This window comes from Myzus persicae, unplaced genomic scaffold, assembly GCF_001856785.1.
Source record: "Myzus persicae strain clone G006 unplaced genomic scaffold, MPER_G0061.0, whole genome shotgun sequence".
Lineage (NCBI taxonomy): Eukaryota > Metazoa > Arthropoda > Insecta > Hemiptera > Aphididae > Myzus > Myzus persicae.
The window spans coordinates 748,955-769,695 of NW_019103911.1; the positions used below are offsets into that span (position 1 = coordinate 748,955).

A 20,741-nucleotide genomic window follows, 5' to 3' on the forward strand; every position below is an offset into this window, starting at 1 on the left:
TTACTTTTTCATGATAAAGAGATCTAATTTTTTTAACATTACTTTTTAGTACGTCAAATACCTATTGATACTATATGTATTATAATTTATGATACTTGTTTTAAACATAACTTATTATTTTTTAATGCCAATTTTTATTGTTTTGAGTGACAATAATCAAAAATATACATCTTTAATTAATTTATTAGGTCGGTCGGTATACTACAGATAAAACCACGGTTGTGAATATGCAACCGTCAATAAAACTAATAATAATTGTCCCAGAACTATTTTATTAACCGATAACATTGCCGATGAAGCTGGGCTCAGTTCACGGCTAGCGGCTCGTTTAAGTTTGGTATCATAATAACTTGTGTAATAATACGTGAAAATAATAAATTACAAAATTTAGGTATTGTGAAGATGGCAACGTCGCATAAAATATTCTATACTCAATCGTGTTTTACTGGGTCCAATATGGGAACTAGGTATGTACCATTGAAATTTATCTAGATATCTACCGGATTAATAGTCGTGGCCAAATGTATTGCGCATTAACTACATATAGCTTACAAAAAAATTAAAGCTGTTAAAATAATGAAGTAATTTATAATAATTTGAAATATTTTAAAATAATGGAAGTTTAAAAATATTCACTTTTATTTTATATTTGAATAAAAATTGACTTAAATTTACCAAAAATGTAGATAGGTACTTAAGTACTTAGAAAATTGGTACCTAAGTAGCCAGGTAGGGAATTATATAAATTAATGTATAATACTCATGGGTATTTCTATTTCATAATAAACTATCTGAATTACCCGTGAACAGCTTTTCCCGATATCAAAGGGGTTAAGGTTTATTATTAGATATAATAAATGATAAATAGTTACAGACGAGTTTAGAGCTATTATTGTTATTTTTTAATTATATCTATTATTCGAATTCAATGAAAAGGAATGCATTTAGATACACATTACACCAGGGTTTTGGTGATTCTGTTCAGTACATGTTATACTAATGGTATGTAACTAACTTGGTTTTCCTACTCTGGCTTTGTTTCTTATCTGTAAAATTATTAATTTGAAGTTTTCACACAAAGTTTCGATTCATTAACAAAAACTGATAACAGAGGCTATACTCCAACACTATGCACCTATAGTTACAAAGCATTCATATATGATAGTTATTAGTTGCTTATACTTTACATGGCATGTATCAACAAAAATATAAAAATAACCATGGTGGTCCTGAAATCTGAATAGTAATTACTCTCTAGTCTCTTAACCTTCCAGGCTACCAAAGAACAACCTCTGAAATTTTAATAAACATCGGTCAAGTAGTTAAATGTATAAGTCACAACCACATACACACAGCCTTTTATATATTTGGGTAGATAACTATTTATACAACATCAATACTTCCAGTGATTGTTTATCATATATCGACTATACTTATGTTAAGTCGTTTATGTAATAACCCTTTTGTCTTATAAAAATATTAAATAGGTATTATTTAAGATTTAACGCTATTATTTAGTATGCAATTAATTAGGCATGAGTATTGTCTTTATATTTATAATAAACTGATTAAATTGTTTATTATTAAACCGTGATGGTATCTATTCCGGCATATTGCATACACGAATAGGCCCGACATTCGAAGATAAGTAAAAAGTAAGATCAGAAAAAATTTTTAACTGAAAAATAAGGGTCCGCATTGACGTTTATCATTAACTTTCTGAGCAGTTCGTTAGGTAAGTGGTTTGGGGTGGCGTGAGGGACATGCAATAGAAATCAAACGCTGAGACCTAAGGTAAAATCATATTAGTAAAACAAGCTTATATTTGAAAATATAAGATTAAGTAACGTTAAAAAAACATTATACGCCATACATTTATACTTATTACTATTTACTTGGTACCAACAAATTCTCATGGTACTAGTTTATAATTCCTAAAATATATAATTTTGAAAACTGAAAAGTGAAAATGAAATTTAACATGTCAAGATACGAGAAAATATAAAAACATGTTTATCATATACGTCATATATGTAGGGTAAAATTATACTTCTAACATGTTAAATTGTTGTTGCAAGTAACTACTATTTATTTATTTATTTTTAATGTCTTATAATAAGATCTATAGGCTTTTAGTTAAACAAGGTAATTTATGATTTCTATAACAATTATATTCTATCAGTCCTACTCTTAAGTAATACTAAATATTAGCTCATAACGTATTCAAATACATAGTTTTTTTTTGTGAGTGTTTGAATTTCACAAACATTCAGAAATTATTTTAAATTTATAATTTTTATATATCCATAGCTTAAAAATGTAATACATACAACATTTTTCATAAAATGTTTTTACTAGAGTTACAAATTTAATATTTTTATGTAGATAATATTATTAATATTAATACATTATAATTTATAAGCGATACTTTTGGCTGAAATTAGTTCAACCTACCTCGTATCTAATATAAAAATAAATTTCTAGTATGCAGTAAAAAAAAAATCAATATTGAGACCCTGTAGGACTACTATTGGGTTTTTTTTATAGCTTCATAGTAAGATATTTATTATTTTTCCCTGAAAATGCCTCCCAGATACATCACTGTAAACACGACCGTGCCTGTATAGCTGTATATAGTGTATATAGTATTTCGGGAATTTGTTTCCGATTTTGTAATATTCTCTTTGATAACATCGAGTACTAAGTTTAAAGTCATTTCATCCATACGGAAACATGGAATAAAAAAATGTATGTTTCGAAAATCTCGGATAAACAGAATTGTTTATCAAATTCGATGATTTATATCAATGTTCTAAAATGTATAATAATAAGTACCTACAGCATACTGGATTGCGCCAAGGTGAGCAAGTCTGTAAGCAAACGTCATGAAGGTACCTAACCACCTAGGTACATAAAATATTTCTCAGCGCCTCTATCGATGTATTGATAATTTACGAGTATGCCGATTATGAATATAGATGATTAATGGATATACAGCATGGAAAGTTGCAAAAAAGTAATCAAAAAGTACAAACCATAAAATAATAGAATAATATTTTTTTGGACGAATGGGTTAAAGTTTTGTTTCGATTAAAATTACTTAAGTTATACTTAATTTTTTTGACCAGAATAATAAGCATTTGTATTTTTTTATTTATTTATTAAATAATATAGTTTAAGCAATAAAAACAGGTTTTATCAAATTCTAAAAACATCTTTTCATTTAGTTATCAACCAATATTATTTTGCACTGTTTACATAGATTTTTCAATTGTGTTGATTTTAATGATCAATATTCATTAAATATTATTAAGAATTTTTTTTCTAATGCCCAGTGAAAATTTTCCTTTCTACAAATATAAAAGATTTCAAACGAAGTAATATTGTGCTATTTTAGTATCGATATAATTTATAGATCAATAAAAACCTATTTTTAAATACTCTTACAACAGACCGTCCTTCCCCAGCTTAGTTACTCCACGGTGTCACACCATCATCGTCATTACTCGTTTTTCAATATAGATATTATAAAGTAACCAGTGAGAAGCAACATGCATTTGTATATTTAATAACACAATATACAAGAAAATTCATCTTCCAGCTGTATACTTGTATCTGAAAAAGATGTCTTGCAGATAATTAACCTGAACAATGAACATTCAGACTAACCTTAATGATTTAAGAATTTTCAAATGCAAATATGCAATAGCAAAAAAAAACATTTTTCCGATAACATATTATACATGTAAATAATAAATAATTGTCCCTAAAGTTTTGTAGAGTAAATTGTATAATTAGTGAAAAATACTAAAAATATTTAAAGTTAGTACTATTCGTTTTTTTATAATGTGTAGGTATAACTTTAAGTGTACCTAGCGTAAATGTATGAAAAATTGATATTAACTATAGTTATAAAAATTAATTTTTTAAGCTTTTAAACTCAACTAGTTAGTTAATTCTATATTAGTTAATCAGCATAATTTGATTAATTAACCATTGTAAATAGGTACTAGCTATTTTAATTTAATTTGAAAATCGATTGTTACACGTTAAATTAGAAACATGTTTGTTAAAATCTATAACTGTGATTAAAATTTGCAAGTTACCTCAATATTTTTAATTCAATTCTGCTGTAGACACTGATATATCAAAGTAAATAAATAATTCTTAACTCAATAATTTGGTAGATACAAACTTATAATTTCCTAAACTTTGTAGTGTGTAGGTACATAATACTACATATATAATATATAAACATATATTTTAGTTGTTGATATTATTTATTTATACTTAGTATTACCTTGTACCTATCTAATTTGTGTATCGTATATTCGTGTAATATTATATTCGTATATAAGAACAAAACAATACAATCAAATAGTTAAAAAAGTCCATTATGAGATGTAGAAGTGTACAACTTACACTGATTATTGGTTGAACTCGAAACTCAGAAAAACGTCAATAGAGATTATCTTTGCACTTTCAGTCAGTTGGTAATGTATTTTTAAATTATACACGAAGGAATGCATTAAAGTTTTACACATGTATAAGTATATTAAGCTGTAGCAGTTAACCACTAATTACTATAATAATCAAGGTAGACATGCATAAGGCAGTCCAAATATTTTATGTACCTACCTATGTCCTATACACCAAAGATAGGTGATATTTTAATTTTTAAATTGGAATTTTCTTTTTGTTGATACTTTAAAGAGGTAATGTTTATATACTTACATTTACATAACTTCGCGTATATTTTCAAATAAGTTTATATATCAATATGTATGTATTATTTAATTTCCAACCCTTGCGATTTTCCGCGATACAAAACGGCCGGATTACGATTTTTCTAATATACACTATACTATAATAGTCCATAGTTAATTATTATTCGACGAAAATGACTTTTTATTGCCCATGTTGATTTATTCCCAAATATTTTTAAACTACTTTCCCTTTTCACCCAAGAATATTATAGCATTTTTTGATCACATTTTTATAATACACACTTTTGGAAATAATTACTTACAATTATTTATGTCCAGTAGGTATATGTCTACTGCAATGGTCTGTTTAATATCTTATAAAAATAATATCTCCATAAGAACATTTGGGAAACTATAGGTTTATAATGTCTATAATGGTTATTACAACACTACCTACTACTTAATTCTGATTTACAACATAAAATGTATACATTTTTATTATTGTGCCCCTTACTTGCATCACCCCTTTGGCTTCTGGATAAAGCCATACAGGCCTGCTTAAAACAGTATGGTTCATTCATTCATTGGTTCCTAGCTCATATATATTAATGACACTGTGGTATAAACTTTAAAATACCTACTTATGCAATTATTCTTAAATGTATTTTATCTAACCACCATCACTCACTAAATAAATGTTAAACTCACAGTTCCCAATTCAACGTTTTCAATGTTGTACACTTGTACAGTTGTAGCTACGTAATAAATGCATGCTCATGAATTTTATTTTTATCAATATTGATGTCATTTGATGCCTTGATGGTACCATAACCATATTCATTGGCACAACAAGGAATGTACTCGGAGGATATACTAGGTATAGATAGTTTAATTTCAGTTGGTTATAGTTAAATGATCTGGACCTAAAATAAGTTAGTGGTGAATACTATAATTATTAATTAATAAGTTTTTCCACGTTTTTAATTTTAATATGTGCATTAAGAAACCTATTAGGAACTCGTAATTCGTTAATATATTTGGGGAGCACATAGATGTTTGTATATTGTAGGCAAAGGTAAAAGAGTATATATATATATATACTAAATTATACATTATTTATGGTTACTCTCTAATAATTGTAAATATTATATTATTTATATTGTATTAGTATTACTCACTCTATGCAGTGACGCGTTGCTCGGGTTTCTATATTTTAATACTGTTACAATAACCTACAGTGCACTCTAGTACTTATTTATTAAGCTACAACAAAATATATTTTATCATTGAGGTTATGTTGTTTAACATACATTTATCATTTATGTTTAATTTTTAACAACCATCATCATTCACCAGTAAAATTAAAAATTATTTGTGCATCGATCATATTATTTTGTCTGTTACCCATATTCTGAGGCCGAGCTTACGTCTGTTACGGTTATTTTAAGAAAGTAATACGTTGTATTTATGGTAACTAAAATGCCAGACGGAGAATCAGAGGTAAAATAATGTTAACTTGATTAGAATTTCTGTTTAAAATTTTTTTATTTGCCCTGGATCTTATGTTTTTACTAATTTCAGCCAGTTTCACTAGTGACAATCAAAGAGCCAGTAGATTTAATTCGTCTTAGTGTTGATGAACGAATCTATGTTAAGATGCGCCATGACCGAGAATTACGTGGTCGACTTCATGTAAATATTATCAATATATTTTTGTAACTGTATTTTTAAAATGATCAAGTAACTAGCCAAAAATTTTATCATTGATTGTAAATACTAGTATTTATAATCAATGATGTTTCTTTAAATAATTCAGTTATCAACATACAGTCCAAACAAATCTAGAAAAATGATTTTATTATACTAATATTATAATATTAAAATAAATAATATGTTAATTGTTTAGGCTTTTGATCAGCATTTGAACATGGTGTTAGGAGAAGCTGAAGAGACTATTACTACAATTGAAGTAGATGAAGAAACATTTGAAGAAGTATATAAAACTACGAAACGTACTATACCTATGTTGTTTGTTAGAGGAGACGGTGTCATACTTGTGTCTCCTCCTTCTACTACGTCATAATGTATTTTTATTTATCATTGATATAAAACTACAAAAGCCAACTTCTATGTGTAACTATTTTGTCAAATTGTGTTTAAACAAATATTTAATATTAAATAGATAAGGTCTAATAATTTAAAAAAATATATAATTATAAGTGGTTAAATAATTTTTGTTTATTTTTTTAAATTTAAATTACAATATCTCCTAATGAATTTGTCTCATAAGTGAATTTTAAGTGATGATTTTTTTTGACTAAGTAAAAATAAAAATTATAGTGTACTTAATTACTAATTACAAACAATTACTGCATAGTACTCAGAATTATAATAATCATTTTATTAAAAAATGTATATTCAAAGGTAAGAGTAATGAGTTTCAAATTGAATTACCAAACCTTAAAAGTGTTTTATTTATAGGGATTTGAGGAGATTACCACTCCATACAGTTTTAATTGAATAAATGGTAGATTCTTATTATTTAAAATGTTTCAAACTTAACAGAAATTGTATAAGAACTACCATTATACTTAATAGTGTATTACTCTTGATAACTTGAAATACAATTAATTGTTTTTTTTTCACTATCTCAATTATGTCTATTTTAGTGGAAACTGAAAATTAAATAAATGACGTACATTCAGTATATTCTTAAGAGTTAAGAAAGTTACTTAATTTACTTAATTTATTTAATTCAATTTGAAAATTAAAAAAATTTGTAAAATGGATAAATATGTTACATTGATTAGTGAGCATGTTACATAAATAAACTTATATATTTTTAGTTAAATATTAAAATATGGTTATAAATTATAATATTATACCTACTACCTACTATTTATTGATATGCTAGTAATAACAAACCTATATATGACCAAATTATAATAAGTTCCCACCACTGATTTTTTTTTTTAAATAAAAATACCAATTGCTGTGCGCTATAAGACAACCAGAATTTAATATAAACCATAAACATATAACCATAAAAAAAATATTAAAATTTAATGAAAATCAACCAAGTTAGAGCAAATAATTATGATTATGAATTCTAAGAATAATAGTTAATAATAACTATGTTACCTAGAAAAATACAAATCGTATGTTTTAATTAATATCGATTGAAACGCTGAATCAGTAAATATCTAATTATTATAAGTGGAGCTTTAAGTGAAGATTAAAATTACAATTCAGATAATATTTTTAATGTTAATTTAAACACATTAAAAAAAATCATTTTAATACATTTCAATATAATTTTTTTTATGTATGTGACCTCCATTATTATAAATACAGAGTTGAAGATTTTGGACCCAAACATTCTAGACGTTTTCTAATGTCTCGGGTATACACAAGATTTTTCAAATAAATCCATAAATAAAAATTGATTGGTGTCAGTCAAGTCAAGCTATTTTGGTGGCCAATGTACTGGACAGTGGACCTTGCGTACCCGTTCATCTTCCAGGGAAGTACTCGTCCAGCAAACCTCTCACAACATTAGAATTATGTGCCGATGCAATGTCTTGCATAAAAATAGGCTCTATTCTGCTTGTATTAATTAGTTGAAAAATGATTGGCAACTGTTCAGCATAATTTTCTCAATTTCAATTACCTTCAATAAAAAAAAAAGGTCAGATAATAATTCCAAGTTCCACTTAAAACATTTAATTTTTCAAAATATTGGGCATGAAGTTATATGGATGCATGAGATTTTTCGACAGACCAATGATAAGTCTAGTTCCTATTAGTTTGTCCATTACTATTTACTTCTAAAAGTAGATTCATCTGTAATAATTAACTTATATATTTAAATTGGATACTGACTTATTCTATGCAGTGCGTCTGTGCGTACGACCCCAATAACTATAAAGAATGAACACGAGTGAATAATTTAAATTATAATTTACAAAACTGAGATATACTTAACTATTATTATATTGTAAATTACATTTATAACTGTAAGATAAGTCTCCACCACTGCTTTTGTCTAATTTCGTAATTTTTTGTTCACTTCACGATAGTTAAAATACTTAAAAATAGGTAACCAGTTTCACTTGTCGAAAACGATAATACACAGCTATTGTTATTTGTTATTCCTATTCAAATTGAAACCTTCATTAGGTACGTACAAGTTTCATCAGTCTGAAATCGACAATTTTTATTGAAATATAAAACATGTAATTTCTTCTGAATTATATGCATTTTGGCAAACTAAATACCGGTTATCAAAAATTAAAATTTATAATTTTAACTGAAAGCTTTCACTAATAATAATTACAGATTGTCATAAAAAAATCAGCGTTTCAATCGAGTTGGATTAAAGCATACGATTTGTATTTTTCTGGGTGACATATTATAAACTAGAATTTAAAATCTTAATTAATTGTTCTAATTTGGCCGAGTTTCATTAAATTAACATTTATTTAGTCTTCTTGAAGTGTTCATCATAAGCATGCAGGTGTACATACGTATCTAATATAACATTATTGTTTTCTTATTTGGTAATATAATTAATCAATTAATGAAATAAAACAATAACACTTATATGAATAATGTTTCATGTTTGTATTGGTACGATAATGGTACTAATGTACCTACTATGATAAGTTATGGGTAAGTAACAAACATTTTATATTACACCCAATTAATGTAATTAATGTATTATGTATAATAATTGAGCTCTTGGCTCATAAATTAAATAAATAATACAATGCATTACCTAATGGCTACTAATAATTAATAAAGAATAATTTATAAAGTAATAATAAAACAATTAACAACAATTTATATTTATATATTTACCTATTTATTTTTTCTAAACAAATTTGGAGTCTCCCCTCCACTAAAATTTGAATATACCTATGGCACTGTTTACCCAATTAGGACAATAAAATTAGGTACTTACGTAATAAAAATGTGAAATATTAGTACCTATATACTACTTGTTATTTGTATTTGATAAAATTGACAGAAACTAGTTGGAATTTTTGAAAAAGTGCATTAATATGCATAGAATTTTCTATTTGGAAAGTTCATTATGGGTAAATAATATATTCCATTATATTATATAATCTTTTTATTTTTACATGGGTTACCATATAGTAGTACCGTGATCTATGATTTAAATTTAATAATCTGAAACATATGTTTTTTCAACGTTTTGAGTCATTAATTTAAAATTATTTTTTTTGAATGCATATTTTACTTTTAAAGTATTGAATTTAAAGCGGTTTGAAAAGTTGTAGTTTCTTATATCCCAAAATAATTGATTTTTTTTCAGAAATCACTGTACCATATAAATAATTCTAAAAAAATATTTTAACTTTTAACTCGTTTCATATCAACAGTGCCCAGTGGCAATTGTATTGAATATTTTCATAAATATAAATATTTATATTTTTATATTATGTTATGGGAATAAGTTTAATTTAAAACGGTGAGTACGATGGTCTAAATTTGATTGCCTTATCAAATTAAAATTTAAAATTTCTGTATTTAGAATTACTCGAATTTTCCAAAATATAATTATTTTCAAGTTTTTATGGTAGCCGCAATGGCGTATTTGGGATAATTTTTCAGGGAGGGAGTGAGACAATATATTGTGTTATACATAGTATATGATCTAAGAGTTATACGCTTTAAGCAATAATATCTGTATGGTCTTTTTAAGTTATAAGTTATAACTGAAAAGTGATAAATAATAATGAAGTACGAATAATACCAATCACGATTCACGGGTTCCTATTCCAGTCTTTTGTCTTCATAAATCATGAAAGATTGAAAGGTATCTAATATTCACGAATTTAGGTATGTCTAAAACTATAATATGTATAAATATATCTTAATTCGTGGTCAGTCGTGGACACTGGACAGTGGTCCATGATTATATTATCCGAATATGTTGAAGCGTATTTTTTCTTCCATGGACCGCGGGTAGGGCGGCGATATAATAAATTTTATACCGTACGCCATTTGTTGGTACTACGATCCCGTCGCTCGCGGACAACACCAGCGCGACTGATAATCGATGGTATCGACTATCGAACGTTTTCTCCGCCTCGACACGCCAGTCCTTGAGCCACCGTGTTGTTTATCTATCGCGCGCCACGAATTTCGCCGCCTGTTTCGTTCTCGTTCGTACCGTGCTGTCGACGTCTGATGCGTCTGACCCGTCGACATGACATGGCCATATACCCGCGGTGACGGACTTCTGTGCCCCGAACAATTGGCGTCACCCGAATCGGATCGGCCAGATCGCTGCTAAATGACCACCGAGGTGAGTGGACGTGCCACCGACAACAAGTCGCACTGAGCACTTGACATTGTTTGTCTAAATATATTATTATTAGTTTTGTTCCTCATTGCCTACTGTATTTTCAGTGGCAGTATGATCGAAATGGAACGTACAATTTGGAATATATTTTTATATAGGTATTTTATAAATTATGTTCTGTCCGTTGTATCTGATCGATGATAGTTGCGTTACTGTCTAAGTCTTCTGCAACATAATCATACGCTATTCGAAGGTTGCGTTATAAACATGTCATGTACACAGGCCTGACACTATTTACTGTTCTGTTGGGGTATTTAGGTGTCCAATTTAATTAGTTTGTCATCTGTTTCTATACTGCATTGTCGAGCTGTTAGACTAGGTATCTGATCTAGCTACCTATGTTAGAATCTTTGAACTAGATGTTTGTATATTTTGTCAATCTTTTGTTAACAATAATCTAATGTCATCGACTGTGACATTGATGTTTCCAAAAATTTGTTATTACTCAAACTTACAACATTTGCTGTCATTTAGAGGTCTTTGTAGCACAACTTTTGTATTTATACTACGGGAAACGCCCGTTATAAACATTTCTGATTGATAGCAATTTCAGTTTTATTGGTTATATTTAACTTATGATTTAATTTTTTTACAACCTATATTTATGTGCATTATTTGACAATAACTCAGAAATGTTGGCTATAGATGTATGATCTCATTTTAATTTTTAACATTAAGTAGGTATTTAGATACTGTGTGTCATGCTTATCAGTAAAAATATGTAGGTAGCTGATATGGATTATGACTAAATACTAAATAGAATTAATCTATTTTTTACTTTTTATCAACAAAATGATTCTCATAATTATTTTTCTTTTGTATCTAATAGACAGTGGTTGTTATGTGAAAAATTAGGTTTAAATTATTTGGAAAATTAAATAATTTTTCCAGTTTTTGCGTGGTTAAGTAAATGATAATGCAAACGGGTAATAGGTACATTACTTTCACACATTATTGCGATAAATATTGTTAAAGTATTATCAGCAATTAATCATCATTTTTTAATATAAATTTATATGGATGAAATTTTTTTAGGCTTATCGTTTGTATAGGTTACAATGTTACATTATTGAATAAGGTCGTTTCTTGGTAGTTAGTTTCTCGGTAGCTCTATGTTTTTTACTAAATTGCTAATAAAAATGTATTTACTATGAACAATAATTACTATAATTCATAATAAATAATTGTTGGTATAAATCAAGCTTTTTAATGAATAGTATCTGTTTAGTTTAGGCATTATGAATATTAAAGTTAGTTTAATAATGGTATAGGTAGGCACTTATAATGATTTAATTGACTATTAATATTTTGAAATGTTAAGATGATTGATTTTTAATTTGTAGTCAAGAACTCCTTAAAAATCTAATTGCCCCTCCCACATTAAGCAGATATTATTTAATTAAATGTCGTTTTCTTTATTTTTTGTTCTTCTGTGTGTGTATTATATAAAGGTTATGTTGAGAGTTTTCTGTTCAGTGTTATTGTGTTAATAATTAAAATAACAATACAAGCATGCATTAGGTATACTTAGTTATTTCCACATTTTAAGATATTTTTTATTGCTGTAATGAGATAACACTATTAAACAGGCTTATAAAACTGATAAGTATTAAAAATAATAAACTACCTATATATTTATTGACTTTAAAAATCAAATCTAATTATAGTTTAATTTTAATGATAACAAGTCTACACTATAGTACCCAATACTTCACAAGGTAGATTTATAGACCAAGTATACATTTATATGTATCTATATACATTAATAATAAAATATTAAAATCAATATCAATAAGTTACTACCTTTTATCTTCACAATTTTTTTTAGGTTGGTAGATTTGCCAATATTTATCATTATAAAAAAATGTTACAACTAGAAATATGTACAACTAAAAAAATACCCATTCTTAAAATTAAATTAATTTATCTTATATTGATATATTATAATGTACATAGATTAAACTCATGTCTATTGTGTAGTTAGTATATTTTGTTGAAATTCTACGCATGTCTTACATGTACATATCAGTGTTACACTATTTTTATTTTGTAAGTTAGTGGGAGTAATATAGAGATGCTTAGAGAATTTTCTTCAAGTCTTATGGAAATATTTATGATAATCCACATTTATTTAAATTAATTATTAATCAATACAATTTGGAAATTTAAATTCTAATATAGCTTATTAATTGTCAATATTATATATAAATAACTACATTTATCCATCTTTATTATGAATATAATAATAAGGTAGGAAACAGTAAATAGAGTATTGAATTATATGTATTTTAAAATGTAATTTATATGAATTTTAAATGTAATAAATGTATTTCAACGTGCCCCCTATCCTATCTGTATCAATGAAACAAATTAATGTTTAAATTGACCCTCATCTCTAGTTGGGCGATGTCATAATAACAAGCAACTATATAGTATCTATCTAATTGTAATTGATTAAAAACATGGGGAGCATGAAATTATAAATTTTTAGCAAGAAGATAGCAGAAGTTCAATCCAACATAATAAAATATACCCATAATATTTACTTTATACTTAATTCATTTTGATATATTTATTTTATAGTTGAAAAACAGGAAATTTTAAACAATTTATTATAATTAATTATTATACCTATAGTATTTATAGTTAGGAACTATAACTTTTACTTGAGGCAACTTGGTAGTTAAATTGTGTGAATCCACCATTATTTTATTAGGGATAAATGTACTAATAGCATTAACATTTATATGTATTTGGCAATAAACATAATTTATATATATATATGTATATTCATATTCATTATTACATAAATAAGAAATAAGTATTTTAAACATTTTTTTATATTGAGAAATAATCCACATACTTTGTTCCTATTAACTCCTTGATACATTTCATACTTTTAATCAAAATCTCCCTTTTTTATATATTAAACTGTAAAACTAATTGACATTTTCATAATTTCATTGTCTTTATTTTTTAGCATACATAAACTATGCCATTGCCAAAGCGTGTTGTAGAACCCGTGCATGTAGCACGTAACACAGTCTCACAAGCAGGAAGTTATGGTGCTTCAAGTTCAATATCTAATGAGTTGGAAGCTGTCACAAATGGCACACTTGCTAATACAGTCCGTCAGTTATCAAGTCTATCTAAACAAGCTGAAGATATGTTTGGTGAACTTGTACGTGAAGCCCATTCACTTACTGTACGAGTTAACTCATTACAAATTAGGTTAGACAGATTATCTGTCAACACAAAACAATTAGATAGTACTGGCGAAGAAGGTAATTTACATCTACTTTATTTAATTTAAATTCATTATTGCATCTAATATATCATATTATTATCATTTATTTAAATAATATGTATTGTTGTTTTAGTATCTTTACAAGACATTCATATGAGAAAAGCTTTTAAAAGTGCTATTGTATTTGATCAACAAGTTCTTTCAAGGGATACAATGCCTGCACCAATGCTTGAAATGTATTCTCAATGTGATAAGCCACCTCCTCTTTATAAACTTAATCCTTACCGGTATTTAATAAGAAAAAAATTAATTAATTGATCTTAATTAATATTGAACAGGAAAAGTATATTTGTGTTTTTTTTTATATATACAGAGAGGATGGGAAGGATGGTATGAAATTCTATACAGATCCAGATTACTTTTTCAATCTATGGCGGTTAGAAATGTTGAAAGACACAGAAAAAATGATGCATGATCGTGGAAAAAAAGTATATACTTAAATTTAGGTTTCTTACTAATGTATTACATTATAAATTAAATTAATCAACTTCGATTTTTCCAATTCATTAGCCTCATAGGCCTAAAGCAGAAGGAAGTGGTGGTCGTCATAAAAAAAGAGTCCGACAACCATATAGTACGAGAGAACGACAAAGACAACTTGCTACTCAGCACGGAGAATATATTATGCCTCAAGATAACTCTCAATATAGAGCACCTCATCAGGTATACATTTTATAGCTTAAAATAATTAAAAAGTGTACATTTTATTGTTTTTAATGTCTGATGTCTATATTAAAAAATATACTTTTGGTATATTGCTTATCAATATTATCTATAAAATCTTAACATATTATACAATCCTATCTAGTTTATAATATTTAATTGCTTATATTTTACTTAGCCTTATGAGTATATGGAAGAAAGTACAATGATGTTAGGCTTGTCAATGAATGATCAGCACCGACCATCACGACCAAATAGTATAGAATTACGTCGATCCTATGGTCCAGAGCAACTTCATAATCACCATACTGGAAATAACATGGTAGATGGACGTATTTATAGTCCTCCCCCTATGAATATAATTGATAGGTAATTTAAATATTTTTAAAATATATATGCTAATATACTGTTATAAATAGTTTTCATTGAGTTTTTTTTATGTCTTAGCAATAACTATGCTGCACCACTCAGTAGCAATAATATGATGTATGATGAATCTAATTTATACAATCATCAAACGCAACAAAATAATTACCAGTACACAGGCAGTATGGGTGAAGTAATTAGTCCATTGGGTACACCTAGACGGGGAGGTAGAATTAGACCAACTCAACCACCCCCTGCTCCCCCAAGCAATAATAATTCAAATAACAGGTAAGTGAGATACAGTTTGGACTGATCACAATTTAAAATTATAATTTCTACCAGTATTAAAGCAACATTTATTTTTCTATTTAGTACACCCACTGTATCATCAGCCAGCACTCCAACTCGTGGTCGCAGTTTGAGTTCCAATCGTGAAACATTACCTCCTCCGCCACCTCCTCCAATTGAGAACAACTTACCTTTTACTGAACCTTTACCACCACCACCACCCCCTGTATCTGTTAGTCCTCCATTACCATCAGCAAACATTCCACCTCCTCCGCCATTACCACCAATGCCTGATCTTCCAGCATCATTAGCCAATGGAGATGTAAAATCACCACCAAAACAAGTAAGTACTTAAATATTGTTTAATAGTTGTATATGCGGATAATTGATTCTATAATTTATGTAGAAGTCTCCATCTAATATTATAATTCAATCGAAACCATTGGTGCTTCCTGCCGACTGTAACAATGTGAGACCGCTAAATGGTATCATTAATGATTTAAAAACCACTGTAACCAATATCAGTAGCGGCACGGTAAGCTTGAAAAAAACACCTGGGCCAGGCCATGTTGCTCATTATGATCCACGTAGTGATTTGCTAAAGGCTATTAGAGATGGTAAGATATTAATATTGATTTATATACACATTGTATTATATCAATGAATGATTAAAATATGTTTTATTAATTTAAAAAAAAAATGTTTTATTTGTGTTAAGGTGTTGAGTTGAGAAAAGTAGAAAAAATAAAGCAAAAAGAAGGAGAACGTAGCAATGCATTGCATGATGTTGCTTCGATATTGGCACGTCGTGTTGCTGTTGAAATTTCTGATTCTGATTCTGCATCGGGCAGTGAATATGACAGCGACGGTTGGGCTGAAGAGACTTGTGCTTAGTGAATAATTTAAAATAATACTAATCAGTAATTTTAACTAACATTCCTTGTCATTATCTACCAAAATGTTGAAAGTTTCATTAGGTCATTTTTATTTTCTTTGAGTGTGCTTTTAAGATAAATTAAAATACTTTGTTAGGCTGTATCCAACAATTTTGTTTACTGCGCAATGTATATCTGATGATGAATTATAGTCTATATGAATAGTATAAAGAGTTGACTAAATAAATTATTTCTTAATCTTTCTTTCAATGTAATTATGTATACATATATATTAAAATATTATTGAATATTAAACTTTGGAGTTTTTCATAGAAATATTGCATTGTATAATGTATATAATATTTTACAACAGTCACAAAGTTATCAATATCAATTCCAAAAGATAATGCATTTGAATAATAAATTAATAAATTTGCAACTCGTATTCCTATATTTTCCAAACAACGTACACATTTTAGTGCCAAATAATACCAATTTTATAATTATACACAATAGAGTATATTTAATATTTATTTATATTTCATTAGATAAAATGATGATTAATGATCTTATAGAATTGCTGTGTATATGATAATATTAATTAATAATAATAATATAATTAGCATATTATATTTGAAGATTAAAAATGCACTATTTGATAGAATATTGTTATAAACAACTAATTTAATACTCTTAATGTTTTGCATTATATTTCATTTGTGAATTCAATTTCCAAACTTTAACGTGTATTAAATATATCAATTATCCAACTGCTTAATAAATAACTTAGTACGTTAAATATAATACACTGTAATGTTGATCAAGAATAAAGTGTTTTCAAACTGTGCAGCCACAGTGGCTTGCATTTTTTTTTGTGTGCAATATCCATTATCAAAGTTCCATAATTTCCATGTATTATTATTAATTAACCATATCTACTTTTATATATTGCTTTGTTGTTAGATAACATTAAAACAAGTTTGTTTTTATGATCATTGGTTATTAAGAGAAAGTGCTCAATTTCGCTCAATTAGTTTTTCAAATTGACTAAAAAATGATTTTAATCGTTTTCTGTTTGTACATAGAACTTTTTACACCGTTTGATACTTAAATTGTACAATCTAATTCAATAATGTTATGTCCAATAAATAAATAGACCTCACACAATTCAATAACGGTGTTGACTTACCTAGTAAATCTATTAAAGTTCCTTTTTCTAATATATTCCACGTCAATATTCATTTAATGTTTAATTTTCAAAAATAAAACTAGTTTACAATTTATGTACATGTAGCTGAAAACTAATTTTGAAATGAGCTGAATAATGATTTGTTAACAATTAATAATTTATGTCAACTATCTGTAGAGCAAGTCTATCCAGTTCGATCAATGTTTTAGTTTTTAACAGGAAATAATATTACTTAACATTATTTATACAATGCGCAATGGACTTTTCGTGTTTGTTATCCTTCAACAAGCTCGTGTGTTCAAAGTGCTTATTATTACATCAATATGTTATAGTTACATTAAAATTAGGTAGTACGCATAACATAATCTTTAATAGTAATATATAATATTGTTTATTTTATTTATTCCTCTTATTTATTTATATTTTTGTAATGAGTTTAAATGTGTAAACGTAATTTATGTGTGTGTGTTGTGTGTGTATATGTATATATATACAAAGAATGCAAGAGAACAATATATTTCTGTACATTATGTAACCCAAAGCTTACTGTTAAATACATATATAAATGTGCTTAATATTAATGTATATATTTCGAATACATACATATTATATGATATACAAGTAGACGGTAAACAATTGTAATGTTCTTAACATGTATTTTGTTAATATAATGTATTTATTTTAATATGTTTTATCCATAATATTATTTTAACATGTGCATTATACGTTATTATTTATTTGTAATCCAAATAAAGCCAATGTTTTTATCGATGATTAAATTATTTTGTTATTTGCTGATGTTGCATTGATAAACGTGTGCAACTAAAGGTGTGTTTCACTGCAGTCCGGCAATTAATTAGAGGCCATGGTAATTTTGATAATGTTAGCTTTAACTCTTATTTTTATAATAATGTATCATATGATAATTATTAAACCTAGTATTCTAAAACAACATATTGTTGTGAAGATGTAATATTTACAGATGCTTTCATGGTCACCATTTCAAAATGAAAATTAATTTTGAGAATGAAAACAAGATTTTTCATACTTTTTTCTTCTAGAAATTTTAAAATTAAGAAAATACATGGGCACGATTTCTATTTTTTAAAACTAATGTTCTAGCTTTTTCTAGATTTGTCAAAATTACCAAAAGCTGTAAATTATTTTGTAGGTGGATATTGAATATGCATTGCTTAAAACTTAAAAGCTATGCAATGTATGTAGTACATGGTTCTTCATAGTTGATGTTGTTCTTTTCTTTTATTTCGTATTATACTTTCACCTTCATCTGTATACTAAATAGAATATAGATACATTATTTTGTTTTAGACATTTGAAGTTAATTTTTCTTCATTTTGACTATCAACTTTTAGGGTTCAATAAATTGTTTTTTAGGTGTAGCCTATTAACATATAGCTTAACGCCCTTAACGTGTACTTAACTAAAGTAGCTCATTTCATTATTTTAAAAACTAACTTATTCATATTTGCCTCATTGACATTGGTACTATTACCTTTATGATTTGTAAAATGTTACAGGTTTAATATTAGTTAATCTTCTCCACTCAACCGCGTATTATTGAGTGATTAAAATGGTCGAAACCTCAAGTACTTACTCCGTAGCCAGTTATAATAGGCGTATGTGTACTTATTACATACATCTAAATGATAAAATGCTTTTAAACAATTTCTGTGCTCGAACATCAAATGTGATTAAGTCAAATGTTGTAATTTTGAGATTTTAATACATTCGTATCTTTAAGCCGACTTCAGTAGAAAATGTTGAGAGATAAGAGTGTTTGTGAGGGAGTCGAAAGAAGAACATAGATAGATGGATTATACTTTGGTAAGGCGAGCGAGCAGAAACTTTAAATTCAATATTAACATTTGGGAGGGGGGTACTTCGATAATTTGACAAATATAAATTATGAAAAGAGTGGAAAGTGATCGCCTCAGTTAGCAATAAGGGTATCCTAGATGCCGGTGGTGTAAGACGTACAGTCGTGGCCCGTGGGGGGCAATAGATCTGAAAGGCAAATGACGCAAATCTCGATGATTTCCTCAAGCAATTATTTTCCTGAGAAAATACAATGTATACTCTTATATACAATCAAATAAGTATAATAGTTTAAATGTTACGACCTACGTCCTACACAAGCAATCACATTAGGTATATTATGATATCAAACAAATAGTCCTACTGACCGTGCAAAAAAAACACTGACCGGCAGACCGCACTATACGTTCTAAGTTTCGAAACACCAAAGTTATAGAAATAAACTGAGTTCCAATTTTCTGGTATACGAGCGTTTTCCGAACAAGGCATACTATAGCTATTTGGGTAATAAAAGCTAAAATATGAAATTTATGAAACCTATAAATTATAATCCTGTAGAGACCGGAAAGATGAAGACCCCACAGGTCTTTCTGCGGCTTTTTATAGCAGACCAGTAATATATGATTTTTTTACATTATCTTCTTCTCATTTAATCGTTTTACCTGCGTGTTATAGTTTTCGTCGCGCTACTGTAGGCACAAGTGGTTTCATTGCACGAGAATGCCATACAATATCGCCGTAACACCAGCTGTCGTCTGTAAAACAGTCGTGGGGCGAAATAATATCAAATATACGGCCGGTTTAAATAAATATTAAGTTTATTACAGTAGGTCGAAAAATAATACTAAATACAACTTTGAATATTAAATATTATAACTAGAATAATCTCAAGGCACTATAGACAAACATAATTTTTTACATAATATAATATATACTTCAATACAAAATAAATGTACATAATATTATTATGTACACATAGGCGCGACAAAAAAAATATTATATGTTTATATGTACGTATATTATGATATATTATATTATAAATAGTTAGTTAGTACAATGATACATAATATAATAACTCGGTTAAGTTGTATAATATTAATAAAAATAGTACAATACATAA

General features: G+C 27.4%; 2 protein-coding genes across 3 annotated transcripts; both read left to right on the top strand.

The window, feature by feature from the left end:
• The first annotated feature begins 6,027 nt into the window (after positions 1-6,027).
• Positions 6,028-6,938, top strand: LOC111036227 (sm-like protein LSM3A). The gene is made up of 3 exons (XM_022318189.1): positions 6,028-6,206; positions 6,288-6,398; positions 6,613-6,938. The coding sequence occupies exons 1-3, from the start codon at positions 6,174-6,176 to the stop codon at positions 6,787-6,789; spliced, it is 321 nt and encodes a 106-aa protein (XP_022173881.1). The 5' UTR covers positions 6,028-6,173; the 3' UTR covers positions 6,790-6,938.
• A 3,817-nt stretch (positions 6,939-10,755) lies between these two features.
• Positions 10,756-18,155, top strand: LOC111036211 (wiskott-Aldrich syndrome protein family member 3). 2 transcript variants are annotated; one of them, XM_022318159.1, is made up of 10 exons: positions 10,756-11,040; positions 14,078-14,381; positions 14,478-14,631; positions 14,718-14,832; positions 14,915-15,067; positions 15,246-15,436; positions 15,515-15,721; positions 15,806-16,064; positions 16,128-16,338; positions 16,440-16,615. In XM_022318159.1, exons 2-10 carry the CDS (start codon positions 14,090-14,092, stop codon positions 16,613-16,615), a joined length of 1,758 nt encoding a protein of 585 aa, XP_022173851.1. In that variant the 5' UTR covers positions 10,756-11,040; positions 14,078-14,089. The 2 variants fall into 2 exon arrangements, with proteins under 2 accessions (XP_022173851.1, XP_022173852.1); XM_022318160.1 differs by lacking the exon at positions 10,756-11,040 and having other exon boundaries at positions 14,090-14,381; positions 16,440-18,155.
• Positions 18,156-20,741: the final 2,586 nt, after the last annotated feature.

Bases quoted from the DNA above. Each gene is read 5' to 3' on its own strand.
- LOC111036227 (XM_022318189.1), top strand. From the start codon at position 6,174: ATGGTAACTAAAATGCCAGACGGAGAATCAGAG. The intron at 6,207-6,287 runs GTAAAATAATGT...TACTAATTTCAG, and splicing joins TGCCAGACGGAGAATCAGAG to CCAGTTTCACTAGTGACAAT. The intron at 6,399-6,612 runs GTAAATATTATC...TTAATTGTTTAG, and splicing joins AATTACGTGGTCGACTTCAT to GCTTTTGATCAGCATTTGAA.
- LOC111036211 (XM_022318159.1), top strand. From the start codon at position 14,090: ATGCCATTGCCAAAGCGTGTTGTAGAACCCGTGCATGTAGCACGTAAC. The intron at 14,833-14,914 runs GTATATACTTAA...CCAATTCATTAG, and splicing joins TGCATGATCGTGGAAAAAAA to CCTCATAGGCCTAAAGCAGA. The intron at 15,068-15,245 runs GTATACATTTTA...TATTTTACTTAG, and splicing joins AATATAGAGCACCTCATCAG to CCTTATGAGTATATGGAAGA.